At 38.9% G+C, this 25,739-nt stretch overlaps 1 protein-coding gene across 3 annotated transcripts in view; it reads left to right on the forward strand.

The window, feature by feature from the left end:
- Window positions 1–25,739, forward strand: part of Tenm1 (teneurin transmembrane protein 1) — an 815,224-nt gene that overhangs the window by 783,900 nt on the left and 5,585 nt on the right. For all 3 annotated transcript variants that reach the window (XM_058571492.1, XM_046468616.2, XM_046468598.2), the window contains 3 exons: window positions 16,870–17,166; window positions 22,719–23,106; window positions 23,958–25,178. In XM_058571492.1, coding sequence (XP_058427475.1) covers window positions 16,870–17,166; window positions 22,719–23,106; window positions 23,958–25,178 — 1,906 coding nt within the window. The remainder of the gene's footprint in view (window positions 1–16,869; window positions 17,167–22,718; window positions 23,107–23,957; window positions 25,179–25,739) is intronic.

The following is a 25,739-nucleotide window of genomic DNA, read 5'->3' on the forward strand; positions in this document are numbered from 1 at the left end:
GCCTATATCCAAAATCGTTCTTTTTTCCCTGCATAGATTTTATTTTTTATTTGTTCTTATTTAGATATACATGACAGTAGAGTATATTTTGACATATCATACATACAATGTTGAGAAGCCAATGGCCATAAAACATTCCAGAGCTCTTGGTGTCGAGGAGTGAAGTGTTTAGTTTCATACTAATTATAATTTGACCCATTTCACATCTTATTGTAGAGTTGAACAGATTTGTGAACTGGATTATAAAAGCAACAAATTCAAGGCCTCCTACTCTGTATGACCTCTAGGGTACTCCTTAAGGTCTTCAAATTGAAGAATTGGAGCTTCTTATTGACTAGGTGATGTTACTGTGCATTTCCCTAGACATCTAATAACAATAACAATACTTTACACATATTTAGTGCATTAGAATTAACAAAATGCTGTCACAGCCAGAATTTCATTTGATCCCTACATACATCAATTTTTATTCCCAATTTATAGATAAGGAGACTGAGGCCCAGAGAGGTTAAGTGATTTGCCCAAAGTTAAACAGCTATTAAAGGGTCACAGCCAGAGCAAAATGCAGGTCTTCACCTAGTGCAGCATCTTTCCACTGCATCATGCTTGGCTGCCTTGTTCCTTCCAATAATTAATCTATAAATCATTGCCCCACTCAGTACAGCCACCTTGGCAGGGCCTGACTCCTCATTTCAATACTGACAAAGAGACAAATAATCGACTCTAATGTACTGGCAATTGTGTGTGGTATAGGGCATCTGGCTGGCCTCCAGGCAGAGAAAGCATGAAGGAGACAAAAGGAGGAAGCAGGCTGTTTAACTTAGTTCTTACCTGCCCTCCCCCTTTATGGGAATTTTTCTTTATGCTGCCACTTCAGTTTCCCCATATTAGGCATATATCCAATTTAATGGAATGAATATGCTCCCAAAAGATAGGCATGGATCCATTTTGACAAAGCAAATTCTCTTTTCCCACTGATCACATTATTTCAGAGGAGATGGTCCTTCCCTTTACAAGGGACAAGCTGATGATAACTTTCTCTTTTCATGAACCAAATATGCAGTGACCCCATTTTTAAGTATACCTGTAAAGAATAAGCTTCTCTGATGCCCTCAAGTACCTGGATACCTCAACTGAATCATACATTTCTCCTGCTGAAGTTTCCACTCCAGAGCATGGACAGATCAGGCTCACCAAAGCCTTTGGGACAGAATTTCAGATAGATAGTCACACAATATATAAAGCCCTGCTGTACTATGGGAAATGTAGCTCCTCTGAAAACCCACACAAAGGTGTGGTTGTAATCTATAAATGTGTTTAGGCAGCAGGTCATAAAGCACTAATTGTTCAGGCACAAAGTGACAGGTTCATTTAAAGGCCCATTTGGTAAGATGATGGGCATCATATGTTACAAAAAGCTACCAATCATACCTACACTAGACCTTCTAGCTGGAAAGAAAAAAATCATAAAGTGATAGACCCCTCCTTGTAGATAAAGCAATATGAGTTGTTTTTCTCCAATGATCAGTGATTTTTTTCTTCACACAAAGTCAGGATCGCCTTCCAAGTGAGGGAAGCAAACTATTGGGAAATGTGATATCCTGCACAGCCTGAGCAGGCAAGGGATTTGTTACCTCTGGGCCATCCTTCACCAGCACCATTAAGGGAAATAAATCACATTAACATCCTGAAATTTCATTTATTTAAAAAATCCATTTCCCCCAACCTGAGTTGTGTTTGAATCATCTTCCTTGCAAAGTATTTTTGCATCCAACCCATGTATCTTCTCATCTGCTGCATCAATCTGTCCCCATAAATACATTTCCCTGGACAATAGAGAAATTAGAGTGCAGATAACAATAGAGGCAATTGTAAAAGAATTGGACATTCACCAAAGGCAAACTGGTTTAGGAACTACAACCAGATTGCACCTTGCTGTGTCTGTGGATAATAATGTTGTCATATGAGACTTATCCCAGCATTGAATCCCAGTGTTCTTTATAAGATTTTGCAGTCTGAATTGTAACGTTACAGCAAAACCCCAGAACTTCAGCCTACTTTAGCTTTCAAAAATGGAAAAAGCTTAGCACTTAAAACGAAAGTCATGAAATCAAGGACCATGATTATTGTATTTACAGGCAAAATGAAGCAAAGACTAAAATTCACAACTGATTTTTCCTCCACTAAAAGATAACTGAAAATGACACAGGAGATACACACACACACACACACACACACACACATTTTTTTTTAGTTGCTTATGGACCTTTTATCTTATTTATTTTTATGTGGAGCTGAGAATCAAACCAACTGCCTCACATAGTACAAGGCAAGTGCTCTATCACTGAGCCACAATGCCAGCCCAACACAGGTTACTATTTAAATGCACATGTGAATGTTCATATATAAGCTGAGCTCTGAAAGGGAAAATAAGCCCAGTTGAAACACAGGGTCCCATACTGAAAAATGATGGGGAATTGGGAGGTAGCTGAGAGGGTTCTAGCTTCTTCTTTGGTTCTCAGAGATCACCTTTGCCGACAGGATGCTCACCTACAGGGTTCTCCAAGCTGGAGTTCTCACTTCCTACTATTATAACTTCTCTCTCTTTAAGTTTAGTGAAGGCACTTTTTTTGTGATAATTTATATTAGGATCTGCTTAGGGATAGATTAATACATTTTAAAAATGCATCTGTAATTTTCAGTCCCAAATAACAGTACTTCTAGCCTTAATGGGTCATCTGGAGACAAAAGATTTCAGGCATCAAAACTACTAAGCAATATTTTGGTTTTGGGTCAGGGGATTTTGGGGGGAACTTCAAATCATAAATAGTACTATTATTTTAATCTTGGGTGAACCCTTCTAATGTAACTAGAAAGAATTATTTCACATACAGTTTCACCTATATGTAAGCATTAATATTTGATATAATTTTTAAATGTGTTTATGGTTACACAGGTGAATTAATCAATAGTAAACTATTTAAATAAGAGAAAATTGATATAGTGCAAAAAAGTGTCCTAGTTCAATGATCTTATCAAATTCAGGTGAGAAGAATGGGCATGTATTTGAGAAAGAACTGGCATGCCCATAATTTTGTCATTTTCCCATCTATAAAATGAGAGGTATGGATTGTACAGTCTCTTATAACAGCAACTAACATTCCTTCAGATATTCCTTCTTTGTATTGGTGGTGGTAACTCATTTACTACTCAGCAATTTATTAAATGGGTCTTTAAATTACCATTCCCATTTAACAGATGAAGAAACTGAAGCACAGAGAGGTCACACAGTTTACTTGTGGTGATTACAAGAGTGAAGCCCAGGCAGTCTGGACCAATAAATCTGAGCCAACTAAGATCCCTTTTAGCACTAAGATTTTGTGGGCTGGCAAGGTGTGGAAGTATTTTGAGAGTAATATAGGAAAAAAAAAGAAAGAAAAGGGAAATTTCAAGTAAAATATTAGAGGCTGATTAACTAACACTGAATATATGCTCTGTGCATTTGTAGGCACCTCTGTGAAATAAAAGCAGGCCTAACTAAGATTTTGATTGTCAAACAAAAGATATCAATAAAAAATAAAATCTGTGGAATTAATGTACTAATTAATTTTTAAATCCAGTACTAATCACCTTAAAACTAGTGGGAATAAAGCCTGCTACTTTAAAATCAGCTGTGACTTTTCTATCCATTTGTATAACTTCATGAAAATTAAATGCAATGCATCTTCCAAATTCTGATGTGGCTATTTAGTCCATATCACTTATTCACTTTCTGACTTCTTCAGCAAAAATTTAGACAGGTAACTCAGTTGTGTTGTGAGCAAATGTTAGACAGTGTCCTTGAAAATCAGCCTTTTCCTTTTATAAAGGAAAGAAAATCAGCTGCCATGCTTATAGTTCAGAATTCTCTCTCTCTCTCTCTCTCTCTCTCTCTCTCTCTGTGTGTGTGTGTGTGTGTGTGTGTGTGTGTGTGTGTGTGTGTTGGACTGAAGCATGGTGAATTTCCCTTTGTGAAGGCCAAAACAGCAATTGCCTATATATCAACCAAATATATGATCTAAAACCACCTAATAAAATGTTACAAGTAGTATATTCAATTCAACTAACCAAATGAGTCTCAAACTAGAAGAGTTGAGGAGCTTTCTCTGGAGCCATTAGAACACAAAATCCTAAAAAGAGAAGGAATAGGAAGCAAAGAATACATGCTTTGGAGCTTTCCTCTACTCACCCTTCACAGGCACTTTTGCTTCTGCTGTCAGTGCTATTCAGAGTTTTCCAGAACACATTCTTTCCTCTTTCCTCTTTCCTCTTTGATGCAAATACAAAAATCAAACCCTTCTTCTCCTTAGTATAGCTGATTAAAAAATTTTAAGGGAAACCAAAGGAAAAACTGCAGCATAGAAACATATTCCCCTGTTTAAAAAAAAAAGTACCGTCCAGCTTTCTTACCACAACATAACAGCTCATCAGTTGCCAAACTCAGAGATCATGCTCAACATGTAGCAGTCTGAAGAGAGCCTTGTAACTTGGGCTGTTGCCTAATTTTAATCCTTCCCCTTCTCCTCCCCACCCCCACCTCTCTCCCCACTCCCAGCTTTTTACAGGGAAGGATTGATGTAGAATGTTTGGAGAAAGAGTGAAAATAAGGCTTGTTCACCTATGCTTAGGTCAAGGGCTATTGTCTTTCAGAAAAGTGAGCACATACATGAATATGAAGCTTTCCCAGCCTTGCCCACGATGCCAGAAGTCAGCAGCAGTCAGCCCAGTTCTGATTGCTGCCGTGGAGGCTAGTAGCACATAAGCACTCCAGAGAGAGGTTGGGAGGGCTCACCCGAGAAAAGCATTCACCTTCCCAGGCTTCTCACACAAGATTTCCACAGGAGGAATCTCGGGGGGAGCCTGAAGATGGCGGCGAGGGGAGTGCATTGCCCCCGTGTGCTGCTTCACTGTGTGGGAGTATGACAAGTCAGGACGGCTAAAGGATATCTTGTTAGGAATTTCCAGCAATAGTGGGGTGCTCCGGAACCTGGAGGAAGGATTTCCATCGCACGAGGATCGGCTACGGGGACTCAAACGCGAGAGGTTTGTCGCACGGAGGGTAACACTGCTTATTCAGCAAATCGCCCCGCGGCTAGAGTCTGCAGCGTGCGCTGGGAAACGAGGAGATAGCGACGCAGGGATACAGCGCTGCAGTTTCTGCCAGCCGTGCAAGCACCGCACTCAGGGCTGAATTCTGGGTTCGAGACGGGGGAAGGAAGCGGTCCATCTCGGTTCTCCACACCGGTCAGACCACAGAGGAGGCCAGCAGCCACCATGTTGGAAAGCTGACGTCACCATCCCTGTTTTCGACTGACCGCAGCTCATTCAGCCATAGAACAGGTAATTTCAGGCTGCCATTCGCCTGCGGCTTGCAGACAGATTGCTAGGGTTCAGTGCCTGGGGGCTTCTTAGAACCTGATCTTATCGGAGCGAACACCGAGCGCGGGGCGGCCGAGTTCCAGCTCCCGGAACCGTCCCGGAACCGCCCTGGCCCAGGGCTGCGGAGCCTGCGGAGGCTGCTTCTTGGACCCTGCTCCTATCAGAGCATACACCAAGCACTAAGCGGCCGAATTCCGGCTCCCGGAACTGAGCCCGCGGGGACTGCTTCTTGGAGCCTACACTTATAGGAGCTTATACCGAGCACGGAGCGGCCGAGTTCCGGCTCCCGGAACTTCCCTGGCCCGGGGCTAGGAGCCCGCGGAAACTGCTTCTCGGTCCGGGTCCTGCTGAGGGCCAGTCAGGACTCACCCGTTGCTTGGGCTGCCCGGCAAGGGGAACGAAATGCTGCCATTCGCATAGGATACCAACATGGCAGAGATCTGATGTCAGCAGAAAGCGGTGGAGGAGAGATCTTCATCAATACCAGCAGCGACATAAACAGTTGGTCTCCTGGTAGGGGGGGTGAGGCACAGACACCCGAGTCTCCTCAATTTGTCGTCGAGCCAGAGGGGAGGAGCCGGGCCACCGCCAGCGCCCGGAGCTGGCCCAGCGGCTCACCAGCGTGGTGACCGCGTGACCCCAACTGGAGAGGGGGCGGAGCGGAGCCGCCACCCGCACCCACAAGGTGGGCAGACCCGCGACCCAGTGGTACATGGGCGTGGTAGGAGGGGCAGGGCAGAGCCGCCCTTCGCGCTTGCAAGGTAAACAGACCTGTGACAGCCTGGCGGGTCAGGCCCAGTGGCCTGCCAGTGTGGTACACACGTCACCCCAACTGGAGTAGGGGCAGAGCAGATCCTTCTCCCACGCCCAGATCAGGCCCTGCCGGTGTGGTGGTCACGTGACCCCAATTGGAGTGGGGGCGGAGCGGAACTGCCACCCGTGCCCGCAGGGTGAGCAGACATGTGACCAACCTGCAGATCAGGCCCAGGGGTCCGCAGGCATGGTAGGAGGGGCAGGGCAGATCCGCCGCCCGCGCCTCCAAGGTAGGCAGACCTGCAACAGACCGGCGGATCAGGCCCAGGAGCCTGCCGGCGTGGTACACACACCACCCTAATTGGAGTAGGGGCAGAGCAGAGTCGCCGCCCGTGCCAGGAACAGGCCCAGCGTCCTGCAGGCGGGGTAGTCACGACACCCCATTTGGAGTAGGGGCAGAGTAGAGCCGCCGCCCGCGCCTGCAGGGTAGGCAAACCTACAACCGACCGGCGGATCAGGCCCGGTGGCCTGCCGGCGTGGTACACTCGTCACCCCAATTGGAGTAGGGGCAGAACAGAGCCGCCACCAGCTCCCAGAACAGGCCCAGTGACCTGCCGGCGTGGTAGCCACGACACCCCAATTGGAATAAGGAGAGAGCAGAGCCGCCGCCCGCACCTGCAGGAAAGACACGCAAGCAGTATGAAAAGACAAGGAAAGAAAGGACCACAAGCAATGCAGGTCAACGCAACTTTAGAAGAGGTAACAGCTGCAGCAGATGGAATGTCAGATAAAGAATTCAGGATATACATGCTTCAGATGATCTGGAGTATCAAGGAAGACATTAAACAGCAAAATTAGACAATGAAAGATCACTTCGACAACGAATTACGCAAACAAATCCAGGAAGCAAAGGATCAACTATACAGGGAGATAGAGGTTATAAAAAACAAGCAATCAGAAATCCTAGAAATGCAGGAAGCAATAAACCAACTTAAAAACTCAATGGAGAATACTACCAGCAGAGTAGAACACTTAGAAGATAGAACATCAGACAATGAAGACAAAGTATTTCAACTTGAAAAGAACATAGCCAGCTCAGCAAGACTGTTAAGAAACCATGAGCAGAACATCCAAGAAATATGGGATAACATTAAGAGACCAAACTTAAGAGTCATTGGGATACAGGAAGGTACAGAGCTCCAAACCAAAGGAATGAGCAGTCTATTCAATGAAATAATACAAGAAAACTTCCCAGACTTGAAGAATGAGACAGAATCCCAAATCCTAGAAGCCTACAGGACGCCAAATGTGCAAAATCATAAGAGATCCACACCTAGACACATTATAATGAAGATGCCCAACATACAGAATAAGGAGAGAATTTTAAAAGCTACAAGAGAAAGGAAGCAGATTACATTTAGGGGTAAGCCAATCAGGATAACAGCTGATCTTTCAACACAGACTCTGAAAGCTAGAAGATCCTGGAATAACATATTTCAAACACTGAAAGAAAATGGGTTCCAAACAAGAATTGTGTATCCAGCGAAATTAAGCTTCAGGATGGAAGATGAAATTAAAACCTTCCACGATAAACAAAAGTTTAAAGAATTCGCAGCTAGAAAACCATCTCTTCAAAACATCCTCGCCAAAGCATTACAGGAAGAGGAAATGGAAAATAACAATGAAAACCAACAGTGGGAGGTAGGACAGTAAAGGGGGGGAAAATAATCAAAGAGGAAAACAAACAATGTTTAGTAACAGAAATAAACAAATATGGCTGGAAGAACAACCCATATCTCAATAATAACCCTAAATGTTAATGGCTTAAACTCACCAATTAAGAGACACAGGCTAGTAGAATGGATCACAAAACAAGACCCAACAATATGCTGCCTACAGGAGACGCATTTGATAGGAAAAGACATACATAGGCTGAAGGTGAAAGGTTGGGAAAAATCATATCACTCATATGGACTTCGGAAACAAGCAGGCGTGTCCATACTCATATCAAATAAAATAGATTTCAAGCCAAAGTTAATCAAAAGAGATAAAGAGGGACACTACATACTGCTTAAGGGAACCATACACCAACAAGACATAACAATCATAAATATTTATGCCCCAAACAATGGTGCAGCTATGTTCGTCAAACAAACTCTTCTCAAGTTCAAGAGTCTAATAGACCACCACACCATAATCATGGGAGACTTCAACACACCTCTCTCGCCACTGGACAGATCTTCCAAACAAAAGTTGAATAAGGAAACTATAGAACTCAATAACACTATTAATAACCTAGACCTAATTGACATATATAGAGTATACCACCCAACATCAAGCAGTTACACTTTTTTCTCAGCAGCACATGGATCCTTCTCAAAAATAGATCATATATTATGTCACAGGGCAACTCTTAGACAATATAAAGGAGTAGAGATAATACCATGCATCTTATCTGATCATAATGGAATGAAACTGAAAATCAACGATAAAAGAAGGAAGGAAAAAGCATACATCACTTGGAGAATGAACAATAGGTTACTGAATGATCAATGGGTTATAGAAGACATCAAGGAGGAAATTAAAAAATTCTTAGAGATAAATGAAAACACAGACACAACATGTCGGAATCTATGGGACACATTGAAAGCAGTTCTAAGAGGAAAATTCATTGCTTGGAGTTCATTCCTTAAAAAAAGAAAAAACCAACAAATAAATGATCTCATACTTCATCTCAAAATCCTTGAAAAAGAAGAGCAAAACAACAGCAAAAGAAGCAGAAGGCAAGAAATAATTAAAATCAGAGCTGAAATTAATGAAATCGAAACAAAAGAAACAATTGAAAAAATTGACAAAACTAAAAGTTGGTTGTTTGAAAAAATAAACAAAATCGACAGACCCTTAGCGATGCTAGCGAAGAGAAGAAGAGAGAGAACTCAAATTACTAGCATACGGGATGAAAAAGGCAATATCACAACAGACACTTCAGAAATACAGAAGATAATCAAAAACTATTTTGAATCCTTATACTCCAATAAATTAGAAGATAGTGAAGGCATAGATAAATTTCTTAAGTCATATGATCTGCCCAGATTGAGTCAGGAGGATATAGAAAACCTAAACAGACCAATATCAATTGAGGAAATAGAAGAAACCATCAAAAGACTACCAACTAAGAAAAGCCCAGGACCGGATGGGTATACAGCAGAATTTTACAAAACCTTTAAAGAAGAACTAATACCAATACTTTTCAAGCTACTTCAGGAAATAGAAAAGGAGGGAGAACTTCCAAATTCATTCTATGAGGCCAACATCACCCTGATACCTAAACCAGACAAAGACACTTCAAAGAAAGAAAACTACAGACCAATATCTCTAATGATCCTAGATGCAAAAATCCTCAATAAAATTCTGGCGAATCGGATACAAAAACATATCAAAAAAATTGTACAACATGATCAAGTAGGATTCATCCCTGGGATGCAAGGCTGGTTCAATATACGGAAATCAATAAATGTTATTCACCACATCAATAGACTTAAAAATAAGAACCATATGATCATCTCGATAGATGCGGAAAAAGCATTCGACAAAGTACAGCATCCCTTTATGTTCAAAACTCTAGAAAAACTAGGGATAACAGGAACATACCTCAATATTGTAAAAGCAATCTATGCTAAGCCTCAGGCTAGCATCATTCTGAATGGAGAAAAACTGAAGGCATTCCCTCTAAAATCTGGAACAAGACAGGGATGCCCTCTCTCTCCACTTCTGTTCAACATAGTTCTCGAAACACTGGCCAGAGCAATTAGACAGACGAAAGAAATTAAAGGCATAAAAATAGGAAAAGAAGAACTTAAATTATCACTATTTGCAGATGATATGATTCTATACCTAGCAGACCCAAAAGGCTCTACAAAGAAACTATTAGAGCTAATAAATTAATTCAGCAAAGTGGCAGGATATAAAATCAACACGCATAAATCAAAGGCATTCTTGTATATCAGCGACAAATCCTCTGAAATGGAAATGAGGACAACCACTCCATTCAAAATATCTTCAAAAAAAATAAAATACTTGGGAATCAACCTAACAAAAGAGGTGAAAGACTTATACAATGAAAACTACAGAACCCTAAAGAGAGAAATAGAAGAAGATCTTAGAAGATGGAAAAATATACCCTGTTCATGGATAGGCAGAACGAACATCATCAAAATGGCGATATTACCAAAAGTTCTCTATAGGTTTAATGCAATGCCAATCAAAATCCCAATGGCATTTCTTGTAGAAATAGAGAAAGCAATCATGAAATTCATATGGAAAAATAAAAGACCCAGAATAGCAAAAACAATGCTAAGCAGGAAGTGTGAATCAGGCGGTATAGCGATACCAGACTTCAAACTATACTACAGAGCAATAGTAACAAAACAGCATGGTACTGGTACCAAAACAGGCGGGTGGACCAATGGTACAGAATAGAGGACACAGAAACCAATCCACAAAACTACAACTATCTTATATTTGATAAAGGGGCTAAAAGCATGCAATGGAGGAAGGATAACATCTTCAACAAATGGTGCTGGGAAAACTGGAAATCCATATGCAACAAAATGAAACTGAATCCATTTCTCTCGCCATGCACAAAAGTGAATTCAAAATGGATCAAGGAGCTTGATATCAAATCAGAGACGCGCCGTCTGATAGAAGAAAAAGTTGGCTACGATCTACAGTCGGTGGGGTCGGGCTCCAAATTCCTCAATAGGACACCCATAGCACAAAGTTAATAACTAGAATCAACAAATGGGACTTACTCAAACTCAAAAGTTTTTTCTCAGCAAAAGAAACAATAAGAGAGGTAAATAGGGAGCCTACATCCTGGGAACAAATCTTTACTCCTCACACTTCAGATAGAACCCTAATATCCAGAGTATACAAAGAACTCAAAAAATTAGACAATAAGAGAACAAACAACCCAATCAACAAATGGGCCAAGGACCTGAACAGACACTTCTCAGAGGAGGACATACAGTCAATCAACAAATACATGAAAAAATGCTCAACATCTCTAGCTGTCAGAGAAATGCAAATCAAAACCACCCTAAGATACCATCTCACTCCAGTAAGATTGGCAGCCATTATGAAGTCAAACAACAACAAGTGCTGGAGAGGATGTGGGGAAAAGGGTACACTTGTACATTGCTGGTGGGACTGCAGATTGGTGCAGCCAATTTGGAAAGCAGTATGGAGATTTCTTGGAAAGCTGGGAATGGAGCCACCATTTGACCCAGCTATTCCCCTTCTCAGTCTATTCCCTAAAGACCTAAAAAGAGCATGCTACAGGGACAATGCTACATCAATGTTCATAGCAGCACAATTCACAATAGCAAGACTGTGGAACCAACCTAGATGCCCTTCAATAGATGAATGGATAAAAAAAATGTCGCATTTATACACAATGGAGTATTACTCTGCATTAAAAAATGACAAAATCATAGAATTTACAAGGAAATGGATGGCATTAGAGCAGATTATGCTAAGTGAAGCTAGCCAATCCCTAAAAAACAAATGCCAAATGTCTTCTTTGATATAAGGAGAATAACTAAGATCAGAGTAGGGACGAAGAGCAGGAGAAGAAGATTTACATTTAACAGGGATGAGAGGTGGGAGGGAAAGGGAGAGAGAAGGGAAATTGCATGGTAATGGAAGGAGACCCTCAGGGTTATACAGTGGAGGGGGTAGAGAGAGAGGAGGGGAGGGGAGGGGAGAGGTGGGGAGGGGGGAGGGTGGAGGATGGGAAAGGCAGCGGAGCACAACAGACACTAGTATGGCAATATGTAAATCAATGGATGTGTAACTGATGTGATTCTGCAATCTGTGTATGGGGTGAAGGTGGGAGTTTATAACCCACTTGAATCAAAGTGTGGAATATGATATGTCAAGAAATTTGTAATGTTTTGAACAACCCACAATAAAAAATTAAAAATTAAAAAAATGTATATAGCAAAAAGTTAATAAATTATACTCTTCTGAGCTAAAAAAAAAAAAAAAAAAAAGATTTCCACAGGAGACTTGGCAGGGGGTGGCTGGGAGCCTGTGGCATCTTTGATCCCCTCATCCCCTTTCAACTCTTGTTGAATTTTACATTAACTTCCAAACCTGACTTTGAAACTAGTGTTTCAGCAGCATCCGAATATCAGGGTGCATTATCTAGAAACAGAGGATCATGGTTGCAGAAGTCCTGACAAGCAGAAAAAGAACATCACACTGTCTTCCTCTGCTTGCATTCTAGTGGATTTTCAACAGTGATCCCTGCTTGTGTAGCAGTAATGACTTTATTAAGAAATGTGTTCTTGAGTAGTAAACTTAATCTATCAGACAAATAAAACCACAAATTTAGTTGAACTGGAAATCACTTGTTACTTTGGCTCTTTAACTATCATTATAACATAAATTGTAACAGTTACAACCGTCTCCAGGAGTACATGGATATTTTACAGCTATTGTAAATGAACGGCATTACAGTTGGAGATATGTGGCTATAAAACCACAGGAAAGGTAGTTGAAGAAAGAACACCTGGTTTCCTAAAGGCTTCCAAGTGCTGCGTATCAAAAGACAGGAAATATGTGCTTCTCTATCACCTTTTAGGTGATCACAGCAGGTTACTATATATTTATGCAGTCTATGTATTTATGACACTGCATGCATTTGCTCCAGATGGTTTAAATAGTCATGATTCCTGATCTGAGGCTCTATTTACTGAATTAAATCTACCCCTAAGACTAACAGCACTTTCCTCAAATAATTTGAGTATCTTACCCCTAATCTTTAGATGGAATTCATGGCATTATTATTATTATTATTATTATTATTATTATTATTATTATTATTATGCTTATTTTGCAGAAGTTCAAAACTAGAAAAAAAAAACTGGGGCACAACCCTATGGAGTAATGGGCAAATGTCATGAGCAGACAATTCATGGAAGACATGTATATGGCCAATAAAGGGACTCAATCTCACTAGTAATAAAATTAATGCAAATTTTAAAAAACAGGAACTCTAATTTCCAATTGTGGTAACATGAATATATAAATGTTTATTATATTATAAAATATTATGCAGCCATTAAAAGTCATATTTTACTTGATAACATAAAAAATGCTAAAGTTAAAATATTGGCTGAAAAAAATAAGGCACAAAACTTTCAGTATAGCCCTAGTCGTGTATTTTAAATGTCTGGACAAAGATTATGCAAAAAAGTAAGATAAATGGAATGAAATGCAGCCCAGTATTAACAATAATTCTCATTGGAAGGTGAGATTGCATTGAGGCTAGATTACAAATTACCATAGCCATCATCATTATCTTCATCATCATCATCATCATCATCATCTTCAGATTTTCTTTTCAATGCATTTGATGATTCATTCGCAGTGTTTGGTGATGATACATATTAATGGTAATAAGAATGTTTCTGGATGATCCAATTAATGATTGATTAATAAGAACATTCTGACAGCTAATGTTGCAGAAACTGATGCTTTTGTGGCAAGGGACTGTGAAGCAGGCATCTCTACTGTAAAATTTTGCTCTGTGAGAGACATCAGAGTCCCTACTTTAGTTGAAATAGACATGGTTTGTGGAGTTGGTGTAAGATGATATCAAAAATATTCATGAATGTGCTTATGTGAATTTTTCCAAGGACACAGTGTATACCTTTCAGATATGTAAAGGAATTCTTGACCACAAATGTTAAAAATTAACATTAAGTTTAGTTGACTAGCTAGTGGATCAGTTTAGTCTGACTATAATTAATATAGTGAAACCCTAGCACAGGTTCCCCCCCAACTCCTACCTCATTAACCAGAAATTTAACATTCTATTTAGGATTGTGCTGACAGTTCCCACAGATATAAATCTAATAAACTGAGCTTAAATCATGGATATGTGACACATGGGCCTATTCACAAGCTGTAATAAAATGAGAAAAGTAATCATTACATATTTTAAAAATAACAATTAGTAATGATATTTCACAGTTTACCAAGAACCTGTGTGATTCACTTATATCTTGACACAATTATGTGACATAAAGTGGTAATATCATTCCCATTTAACATATAGGAAAACTAAAGCCCTGAGAGAAGGAATGATGGGTACATTCATATAACTGGCAGCTCATCAACTATCTCCTGACTCCATTAACCATTACTTACACTTCTCAAAGTCTCTCCTTTTTTTTATTCTTGGCTTTGTTTCTGCCAAATATGCTTGACCTGCCTCCACTCAAATCAAAAGGTGTTCCTTCAAACTGTGTGAAGGGTACATGGTGACTCTACTATTTCACAACTGTTTATAAGTCAGATTGTTGCAAAATAAAAAGTTATGATAAAACAAAAAAGCACTAAAAGTAAAAATTAATGAAACTAAAATAAAATGAATTGAATTGATTTTAGAAGCCCTCCCTTAGCCTCCTACCTACCCCTCCTTCAGAGATGCCTTTCCATAGAGCCTTCTTCAGCACACTGACCAGAAGGTACTAAACTCTCTTAATGACTAAAATCAAGAAGAGCAACTTTTTTCACATAGCATGATATTCTCCAGTTCTATCCACTTACCAGATAATGACATAATTTCATTCTTCTTTATGCCCAAGAACTTTTCTGTATAATCATAAAACACCAATATTTTAAAAAAGGAGGAAAATCATTAAAGTAGAAAAAGGGGACCAAGGGAAGGAGGAAGAGAGGGATAGGGGAAGTACTAGGGAATTAAATGGAACAAACTATGTTATTTGAATATACAAACACATAACAATGAATCTCACTGTTGTGTATAATTATAATGCACCAATAAAAGCACAAAGAGAACAGCAACATTTTTCTGAAAGACAAAATAACTGTTTGAGTATTGTATTTTCTAAGTGGTTGTGCTACAATCAGCTAGCTATAGCAGAAGGTACTGGTAGAATTACCAAACACTAACATGACTAGCTGAAAAATGGAAAAAAAATAGATCATTTGTCAGGTTGCTTTGAGACTTCATTAAAAGTCTTTTTGCTGAGTTTTAATGTTTTTTTTTAACCAAGTTATTTAGTTACTTGGTCATCTCATGTAGACCTAGCGGAATTTCATCACAGGTGCCACTGAGTGCTGTCTTTCATAGACTCTAACTTGAGGTTCCTTGAATCAGCCTCACTCCCGATCAACTGCCAGGTTTGAGATAACCAGATAGAATACTAGCATGCAGTAGAAGACTAAGATCAGAATCAAAGCAAACAATGAATTGTTTTTGTTGATTTGTTAGTGCATTATAATTATATATATGATTGGGGTTCATTTTGCATATAACATAGTGTTTCTCATTTCGATCCTCATATCATCCCCTTCCCTTCCCTCCTCCTTCCCCATGATATTTTCCCCTACTCCATTGATCTTCCTTCTATGTATTTATTATTATAATTGATGCATTTTAGTTATATATAAAATTGGAATGCATTGTAATATATTCGTGGATGCACAAAACATAATTTGGCCAATTTCATTCCCCAGTTTGTCCCCTTTCCCTCCCATCTTTCCTCCCATTGGTTCCCTGCTTCTACTCTACTGATCTCCCTTCTGTTTTCATGAGATCCCATTTTTATTTTTATTTTCTCTAGCTTCTGTGTATGAGAAAAAAAAAACACTTGACATTTTACTTTCTGAGTCTGACTTATTTTACTTAGCAAGATGTACTCCAGTTCCATCCATTTACTAGGAAAAGACATAATTTAATTCTTCATGACTGAGTATAACTCCATTGTGTATATATACCACCTTTCTTTGTCTATTGATGGGCATGTAGCCTGGTTCCATAACTTGGCTCTTGTGGATTGTGCTGCTATAAACATTGATGTGCCCTTTATCACTATACTATGCTAATTTTAGTTCTTTTGAGTACATACCAAGGAGTGGGATAGCTGAGTCATATAGTGGTTCCATTTCTAGTATTTTGAGGGATCTCCAGGCTGCTTTCCAAAGTGGTTGTACTAAGTTGCTTAACTTGGAATCCAAATTTAACCAGTCAGTTGTACCACCCTTGCAAATGTCAGGGTACCTACCAGGTTTACTTAACAGCTTCAATGGAAATATTGTTGGGTGGGGTTCCATCCCTAGAGAATCTGAGTTCCCCTGTGACAGATGTGAAGTTCACTATTCCCAGGTGTACAAGGAAGTCAAAGAAGATAATCTCTGTATAAATTAGGATTCACTGTATTCCTTTTTTCTGATTTCTAATTGCATAAATAATTTACCACTTTATGTTCTAGCCTCTTGAATTGAAAAAGGGGAAAAGCAAATCAGGAACCCCTACTCCTGAGTAGGTACCTGACTCACATAAAATAATGTCACATAATTATTAAAAATTGTGGTAGTTCACTTGAAGCTTGAGCTGCAGAAAAAAACAACAACCAAATATCAAATGTGGAGAGTTCACCAAGAACTATCCCAGGAGTTCAGACATAGTGTTGGCCCTCCAAGACTGTACACACTGTGAGGAAATAAAGATAACTGACATCTGGGGAATGTGAAGCCATAAAGTTTCAGAGGTGAAGAGAGACTGATCGTTGGAGAATCAGAAAAAGCTTCAGGATTGTGAAAACAGTAAATTAGGAATCAAAGCAGTGCTTAAAATGTTACTTCATATCTCTTTTTTTGTAGGCTCATAACAGAAACCTGCTCTCCATAGATTTTGATCATATTACCCGTACTGGAAAAATCTATGATGACCATCGAAAATTCACCCTTCGAATTCTTTATGACCAGACTGGGCGACCTATTCTTTGGTCTCCTGTAAGCAGATATAATGAAGTAAACATCACATATTCACCTTCAGGATTGGTTACATTTATTCAAAGAGGGACATGGAATGAAAAAATGGAATATGACCAGAGTGGAAAAATAATTTCAAGAACTTGGGCTGATGGTAAAATTTGGAGCTATACCTATTTAGAAAAGGTAAGTATGTAGGGGATAAAACTAGTTTCAAGACTCCTGAATGAGAATATTGATAGCAGCCCTAATTACCCACCTTGGTGAGGGCCTGTAGAGAAAAATCTGTTTTAGCTGTTCTGTAGAAATAACAACAAAAAATGGTGAGCCTATGAGGATAAGCTATTTTTCAGCTGAAATCTTTCCCTAGTCCCATCCTCTACCAAGTACTGTTTCAAACTGAAGTCGGGATAATGGCTTAGCTTTTTCCTCATTTGAGCATATTTGTTCATGCTCTTGAAAAGGTATCTTTACTATTATGAAAGCTCATACTGAGGGAAAATGGCTAGAAAATTATAAAACTGTGTGTTAATGTATCTCAGCTCTGGTAAAGGGCCTCTTACCCAGCAGATAAGGAATTCTAATTTTGTTAGCAAAGTCAGTGAAACTTTAGTTCTATACATTTGAGGACTAATTTTCAAAAATAATCAGCCTGAGGGAATGGTGGCAGGGAGGCCTCATTGGTAATAGTGTAGACTAAGTCCCCAGTAGCATCCATAATGGGAGCTTGTGACTTGTGTCTGGAAAAAGAGAAAAGGATTTTAATCCTACTATAGGAGCCATTTGCAATCATCAGTCCCCTATAACAGCAAAATGGTTTCTGGTCAGATCGGTACCGGAGGACAATGAGAACAATGGACTTCTCTCTGACGTTTTTCATTTCCCATCTCCTAGGCCAGTGCTTCTTCTTTCTCAGATTCACCCACTCAACTGAATTAGTTAGTCCTGAATTATTTTCTGGGAAAATTTTAAAATATCTTCCCTTGAGGATTCAAGGGAAATCAGTGCATGGAACTTATAGAAGTTCATAGATATAAGCTCATATCTCACATAGCAAAATGTCACTGTTTGTGCACAATGATGCCAGGCTTTTCTGATACACCCATCAAAGTAATAATAATAACAATAATGTCAGTTGCTCTGTATCATAAAACTCCTTACTACTTCCCAGAGTGTGTTACTGAGGAATTTATCAAGCTGGAAATGCCCAGGAGATAATCTAAGCAGAGTTCACTTGGGAGCCAGAATAAAAGAAGGGAGTCCTTTGCTCTATCAACCCTGTGTCCTTTTCTTCTGATGAAATTTATAATCCATCATCTGCACTGGGAAAATTTGAATCTTATAAAGCAAGACTTTCATTTTTTAAAAAAATTTCTATAACAATAATTACTGGCAAATCACCTAGACTTAGTTCTACAAAGTGTCAAACTTGTTAAAACAGTAATTGAACCCAAATATTTGGTGGTATGTACACATAGGCAAAATACTTCTTAAGACATGTATTGATGAACCTTCATTTAAAAAAAAAAAAGATGCCTCTGACCATTAACATAATATTGGCATGACCTAGTCTTCCAGGAATGATCTTTACACAGGTCCTCCATGTGACTAGTGAAAAAGCCAACACTCTTTAGGAGCATATGCAGGTTTGAACTCTTAACCCAAACCTCAATAGCACCAAAGTGTGACCAACAAAGCTAATTGCCTACAGACAGTCACATCTCAGCTCTCCTAAGACTTTCCCTTTAGGCTGTCTTTACAATGACAAAAGAGCCTATTGAAAATTGAAGCTTCTGCTCTGCATGCAGTCTTCTCAAACACCAATGAAGGGATCTTACTATTTCTCTTTTCTAAATTAGCTGATTATTTCATCAAATTTGCTTGAGCAAAGAATCTTTTGAAGCAAACTTCACATGAGTTCTCTTTGCTCTAGAAACTCAGTGAGCAATAATTATTTTTGAAAAACACCAAACAAAAAGCTTTGTGAAATTGTCAGTGTTTCCAGTGGATAGAAATAAGACCTTATTGACCTAGAATAATGTATCAAGAAAAACCCTAGTGACTTCCAAAAACTAATTTACTGACCAGTGAGATAAGCCAAATCATTTGGCCTTTTATTTGACTTTTGTCCCTTTCTTTATTTCCTGTTTAACTTGTTCTCTAATTAAAAGGGCAGCCCCTTATTTAAGCAATCCTATTATGCAAAACTTACAATCTATAAAACACATAATTATGGAATATTTCCTTACTTTCCAAAAGTAATTCATCATAAAACTAGTTTTATCAATACTGCTATTACTAGTGATAATAACTAATTCACTGGATTGATATGGTGATTAAATGAAATAACATAAAGTACCAAACTAGAGAATTTAAATGTTAGTAAGCATTCATTGTCACTTGGGGGTAGGGGAGAAAGGGAGAGAGGTAGAAAAGAAAGAAGGAAAGAAATTAAAGCATCTTTTAAAGTGTGATTCAAGGAGAAAAGGAAAGGACATTGAATTTACTAAAATTCAGTTTACATGTAATTTTTTCAGTGATTTGATGAGGCTTTGAGACTCCTTGTATTCTTTCTGGTTCTTTGTTTAACATGGCCTTTGCTGACACATCCTTTCATCAAGACAGGGTTAGAGAAGGGACAAAGAGGCTTATCTTTGTGGTATATTTTAAAATAAGAATCCCAAAACTTTAAAATGGAATTCTCTTTTTCACCCCAAAATATTTCTGGCATCACCTCTGCAAATTTGCTTTCCATAATTTTGCCATTATATATTTTAAAAGAAGCAGCAGACTGTTAACCTTAACATGCAGAAAATTTTGTAAAACTAGTTTGACTTCCTCCAGAGTAAGTCAAAGTTATACATATCGTTTTTGTGCACAATGGTTTGTAGCTATTAGGAGAAAAATAATTATTTGGGTAATGGCTGCAGTTACTTAAATGATCTCTCCTCTATTAAAAAATCAATTATTGTTTCTTAAATTTTCTCTATGTAGTCATTAATTCTCTGTCTTGATTTATGACACTTCTCTGAGTTAATTATATTTTGGAAGACTTGTGGAGCTAAAATTTTGTATTACTGTAAATGTAAATCTTTCAGTTTCCCAAAATCATTCTTATGAGCTTCATTTTTTAAATGTATTTAAATAAATTTTATAATCATTTAATAAGATGCTTTAGTCTTACACATTTATACAGAATTGCCTCTTTGGAACTGACGTTTTCAAAGGCTGCCTGCCTATAGGGACAAAACGCAGTCTTTGGCTTGAGCTTCCAGATGGCCCCACACTGCCATCTGGTGGTCATTCAAGTGCTTTAACTTTTCAAATTTCTGCTCTCATTTCTAGTTTTGTTCAAATAAGTATACGACCCTGATTGTTCTTTATTTTTTTTTTTCTTTACAAGGATCTCTTTTTAGGATATAACAATCAATTAAAGGAATAAAAGCCTCCCACTCTATTATTTGAACTAATAAAAAATGGCCTTTTATCCTGCAACAGCACTGTGGACATTGGATAGATTCATAAGCATTGTTTTTGAACAAACTGATAATAATGTCCAAAGTGAAAAAGCAGCCAAATGAGAACTAAATGGTATTCTGGCAACACGACAGTTACATTCACGAGATTGCTAATCACGTCATCCACATTCTTGCCATTGGCAGGAAGCTTTAAAATAGACTAGAGAGCTTTTGAGACAGTTCAACATCAGCACCACCTAGGAACAGGGTTCAGGCAGTGTTTTACTGCATGCTGGAGAGTGAGAACAGAGGAGAGAATACAATAATGATGTGCTATAAATTTTTGGCAAGGTTGGTACAGCTACTGGAAAAGGCATGGCCCAAGCAGGCTGATACTAGATAATATGAAGAGGCCATATGGTGGTTGTCCCTGGCCAGCATCACAGGTGACAGACGTCATTTGTCCAAGGCAAATTGACAGAAGAGAGTGCAGAGGAGCTTGGAATTATGACTTGCAGCATAAAAATAATCTAAAGGCATTTTCCACCAATTCCTGTATAAGGCCCCTCTGCCCCCATCCCCTGCCACATGCTGCTGCATTCATAGGGGGGAAAAAAATCCCTGCTGGTTTTACTAAGTTCCACCTTGATCAAGGGAAGCAGTTCTGCCTTCCTGTCCTCAAGGCCCATACAGGATTTCCAGGTCTCCTACCTTTTGTTCAGGAGGTTTTTCAGAGGTCACAATGGTGGAAATACAGGCTGTGGAGAGCTACAGGTTGTCAACAGATAACAAGCTGACAAGATTTCTGCCCTTACCCCTGGATCCCCAGGCATAGTATTGGTGGGAAAGAAAGACTGAATGAACAAGCAAATCACCACTGACTTTTACTTCATGGTACTGACATGCAACTCAAAATCAATAATTCTCAAAGGATAGGAAGGATATGTAGTTTCAAAAAGCACATTCAGTATTAGAATATAATTTCATATTTAGAAGATGCAAATGTACATTATATGTTATATACTTCACCTTTATAAATATTTATGTAATTTATATCTAGAAAATGAAAACTACTTATTTTCATAACACAAAGTTCAGAAAATAAATCTCGACTAAATTCTTTTGCTTGATAAGGTGGTCCTCAAGAGGGGAGGGTAAAGCTCCCTTAAGGAGCTATAACAGAAATATTTATTAAAAGATGAGATTTCAATGCTAGTGAATTAAAGTCCTCCCTAAAACAGTGCTTTTTCATGTCTATATTTTAAATTAAAATGAGATCAACCAATATTTATGAAACACCTATTACATGCAAGGCACTATACCTCAACAAATGCTTGTTCCTGAAATACAAATCAGTTTGGGGAAGAGGGATTGCATAACCAGAGAATTCTTTACTTTTAATACAAAATACTCAATCATGACTAGTTGAAACATGAATTGTAAAACAAAAGTAATATTCAGTGTGCAACTTTTCAGGAAAACATCTACTACATGAAATCAATACTTTTTGGTGACTGTAAGTTAATATTTGACATCCCCTAACCTCTATTTACCTCCCTCCAATTCATCTCCACGTTGAAGCAACAATGACCTTTCTAAAATACCAACTTGGCTATTTCTTCCAGCTCTGCAAGCACTCATCCTTCAGCTTGCTTGAAACCTCTCAATGGTTCCTGGTTGCTGATATGCTTAAGTCCAAACCTCTTTGCATGGCTTAAAAAGCCCAGTGTGATGTAGACCCATCTGTACTCACCTCTTGCCATTCATCACCTCGACCCCCACACACCCATGCTTTGACCACACAAAATTACTCTCTGTGTTCTCTTCTATATTCAGACCTTCACAATATTGTATCCTTTAACTGGAGTAATCTCTCCTTACTTCCCAAACCCCTCTCTGCCTTTACCTGGCCAACCTCTAGTCATCCTTTAAGTCCTCATTTAAATGTTCCTTTTTCCAGGAAGCTTTCTCTGGCCCCTTAAGTCTGGGCTAACTGTTGCTCCTCTACCTCCCATAAGTACTCAATACTTTCCTTGTCATAACATGTTTCACACTCTATTTTGCTTGGTTACTTGTCTTTAGCCTCCATTAAACTGTAAGTTACCTGAGGGTGGGAACCATTATTGTGCTCTACTGCATCTGCTAGAGTCTACCATCTACAGTGCCTGGCACATAGCAGATGCTTAATAAATTTGTGTTGAATGGATGAATGTATATTTTCTTTAATCTCCTCAACTTTAATGGTACATATTATGCTATTTTGCTTTTGTCTCTTTTCAGTCTGTCATGCTTCTCTTACATAGCCAGCGGCGTTACATCTTTGAGTATGACCAATCAGATTGTCTGCTGTCAGTCACCATGCCTAGTATGGTGCGCCACAGCTTACAAACCATGCTTTCAGTGGGGTACTACCGGAACATCTACACCCCACCAGACAGCAGCACTTCTTTCATCCAAGACTATAGTCGAGATGGCAGATTACTACAGACTCTACATCTGGGGACAGGGCGCAGAGTTTTATACAAGTACACCAAGCAAGCAAGGCTATCTGAGATTCTCTATGATACGACTCAGGTTACATTAACATATGAAGAGTCTTCTGGAGTGATCAAGACAATACACCTGATGCACGATGGATTCATCTGCACAATCAGATATAGGCAAACAGGTTTGTTATGAAAGGGCGGTGATGTGTATGTCAGTATTTTATACAATTACAGCTGACCACATTTGGAAATAGAAGTGTTAACCTATGCACATTCAACTCAACAAATTTGCAGAAATAGAAGTGTTAACCTATGCACATTCAATTCAACAAATTTGCTTTACTTTTCAAATTATCTTTCATTGAAAATTAAAATATGTTATAGTTTGCCTTAAAGCAGATTCCTTACAAACATGTAGTACATTTCTCTTTCTTTCTCTCAGCTCTCAAGAAAGTTGAGATCTAAGTGTTTAGTCTAACCGTATACCTATTCCTTCTCACCACCAAATCTTCCCAAAGGTGCAGCTGCAAGATATGAATCTCTGTGAAACTAGCTCAAGCCCTGTGTAACCTCTGTAAGCTTCAGTTGATGGCAGAAGTCACAACTTTCTAATGTATTTCATCCTTTGGGTTTATAACATGCCCAAATCCACTTACTTTGATGTGGACATTGGGAAACCTCACCCTCTGATTTTGTAGCAAAAGTTAAATGAAATGTAAGCATTCATCGCAGAGATTATAGCAAGAATGCATAGTCATGACACCAGTTTCACCACCCAGTCTCCTGGATGTTGTTACTTCTGTAGTTTTTATAATTAAATTATTCTATAACTATGCTATACAGTATTTTTCCCATATATGGATATCACCACATAAGAATATATATGATATGATATGCTCAGGCCTCAGACATCAGAGGTCAGTCTATACTATTTCATTTTGAATATACAATTGTCAGTACTGAGTAATACTAGACCTTCCTGATTGTTCTACATTTATCACCAGCTTTTTTCTCATTATTTTTATTCCTATAGGGCCTCTCATTGGGCGCCAGATTTTCAGATTCAGTGAAGAAGGTCTTGTGAATGCACGATTTGACTACAGCTACAACAACTTCCGCGTCACCAGCATGCAAGCTGTGATCAATGAAACCCCTTTGCCCATAGATCTGTACCGATATGTTGATGTCTCTGGTAGAACAGAGCAGTTTGGAAAATTCAGTGTAATTAATTATGACTTAAATCAGGTCATAACTACTACAGTGATGAAGCATACCAAGATCTTCAGTGCCAATGGACAAGTCATTGAGGTCCAATATGAAATCCTAAAGGCTATTGCCTACTGGATGACTATTCAATATGATAATATGGGCCGCATGGTAATATGTGATATAAGAGTGGGAGTAGATGCCAATATAACTAGGTACTTCTATGAATACGATGCTGATGGACAGCTTCAAACTGTTTCTGTAAATGACAAAACCCAGTGGCGTTATAGTTATGATCTGAATGGAAACATCAACCTTCTGAGCCATGGGAATAGTGCTCGTCTCACTCCTCTCCGATATGACCTCCGAGACCGCATCACCAGATTAGGAGAAATTCAGTATAAAATGGATGAGGATGGCTTTCTCAGGCAGAGGGGAAATGACATATTTGAATATAATTCTAATGGTCTGCTGCAGAAAGCCTACAATAAGGTTTCTGCCTGGACTGTGCAGTATTACTATGATGGGCTTGGGCGACGTGTTGCCAGTAAGTCCAGCCTAGGGCAGCACCTCCAATTCTTTTACGCAGACCTTGCCAACCCCATAAGAGTTACTCATCTGTATAACCACACCAGCTCGGAAATTACATCTCTGTATTATGATCTCCAAGGTCACCTTATTGCCATGGAGTTAAGCAGTGGTGAAGAATATTATGTAGCCTGTGATAATACAGGTACCCCACTAGCTGTGTTCAGCAGTCGAGGTCAGGTCATAAAAGAGATATTGTACACGCCTTACGGTGATATCTATCATGACACTTACCCTGACTTTCAGGTCATCATAGGTTTTCATGGAGGACTCTATGATTTCCTTACCAAATTAGTGCACCTGGGGCAAAGGGATTACGATGTTGTCGCTGGTAGATGGACCACGCCTAATCATCACATATGGAAACAGTTGAACCTCCTTCCTAAGCCATTCAACCTCTACTCCTTTGAAAATAACTACCCAGTTGGCAAAATTCAAGATGTTGCAAAGTATACCACAGGTATTTAAATGGTGTAAAACTTTAAGCTAAACTCGAGAAAACTCAGTGCTCTTTATCACGTAATCTCAATGCCTTTGTAATGTTTCCTCTTCCTGCCAATTAGCCCACAGGTATTGTGCATTCATTCTCTTCCTTAGTTTCCTAGAGTGAACAAAATGTGCAAGATAACTTCAGACTGATGCTTTTGCTTCCCAGTATATTTTTTCCCTTTAAACTGTTTCTGTTTCTATGTTTCCCTCTTAAAAGTTTATGCAAATAATTTCTTAAGAGAAAAATTCAAGATTATGTTGCATGAAATATACCTAATATCACAGTCCATATGGTCTTAGGCCACTACCACATTGAGAGTTTCAATGCACTAAACAGCCTATCTCTGGGATTCTGCACAAGTCAAAAGGTTTCCTTGTAGAGAAATTATCTGTTTTAAAGTGAGTCATACCAAGGGGGAGTTTTATCCCTATCTTCCCATTTTCTAAATACATTGAAGACAGGAAGGGCATGCCTCGAGTTTTCAACAAAGGTTTTAAAGTAGGAGCTTTTTGAATGTTGTTTTCTTTCAAA

This window comes from Marmota monax, unplaced genomic scaffold, assembly GCF_021218885.2.
Source record: "Marmota monax isolate L192 unplaced genomic scaffold, Marmota_monax_Labrador192_F-V1.1 WCK01_AAM20220418_F8-fsc00054, whole genome shotgun sequence".
In the NCBI taxonomy this organism is placed as follows: domain Eukaryota; kingdom Metazoa; phylum Chordata; class Mammalia; order Rodentia; family Sciuridae; genus Marmota; species Marmota monax.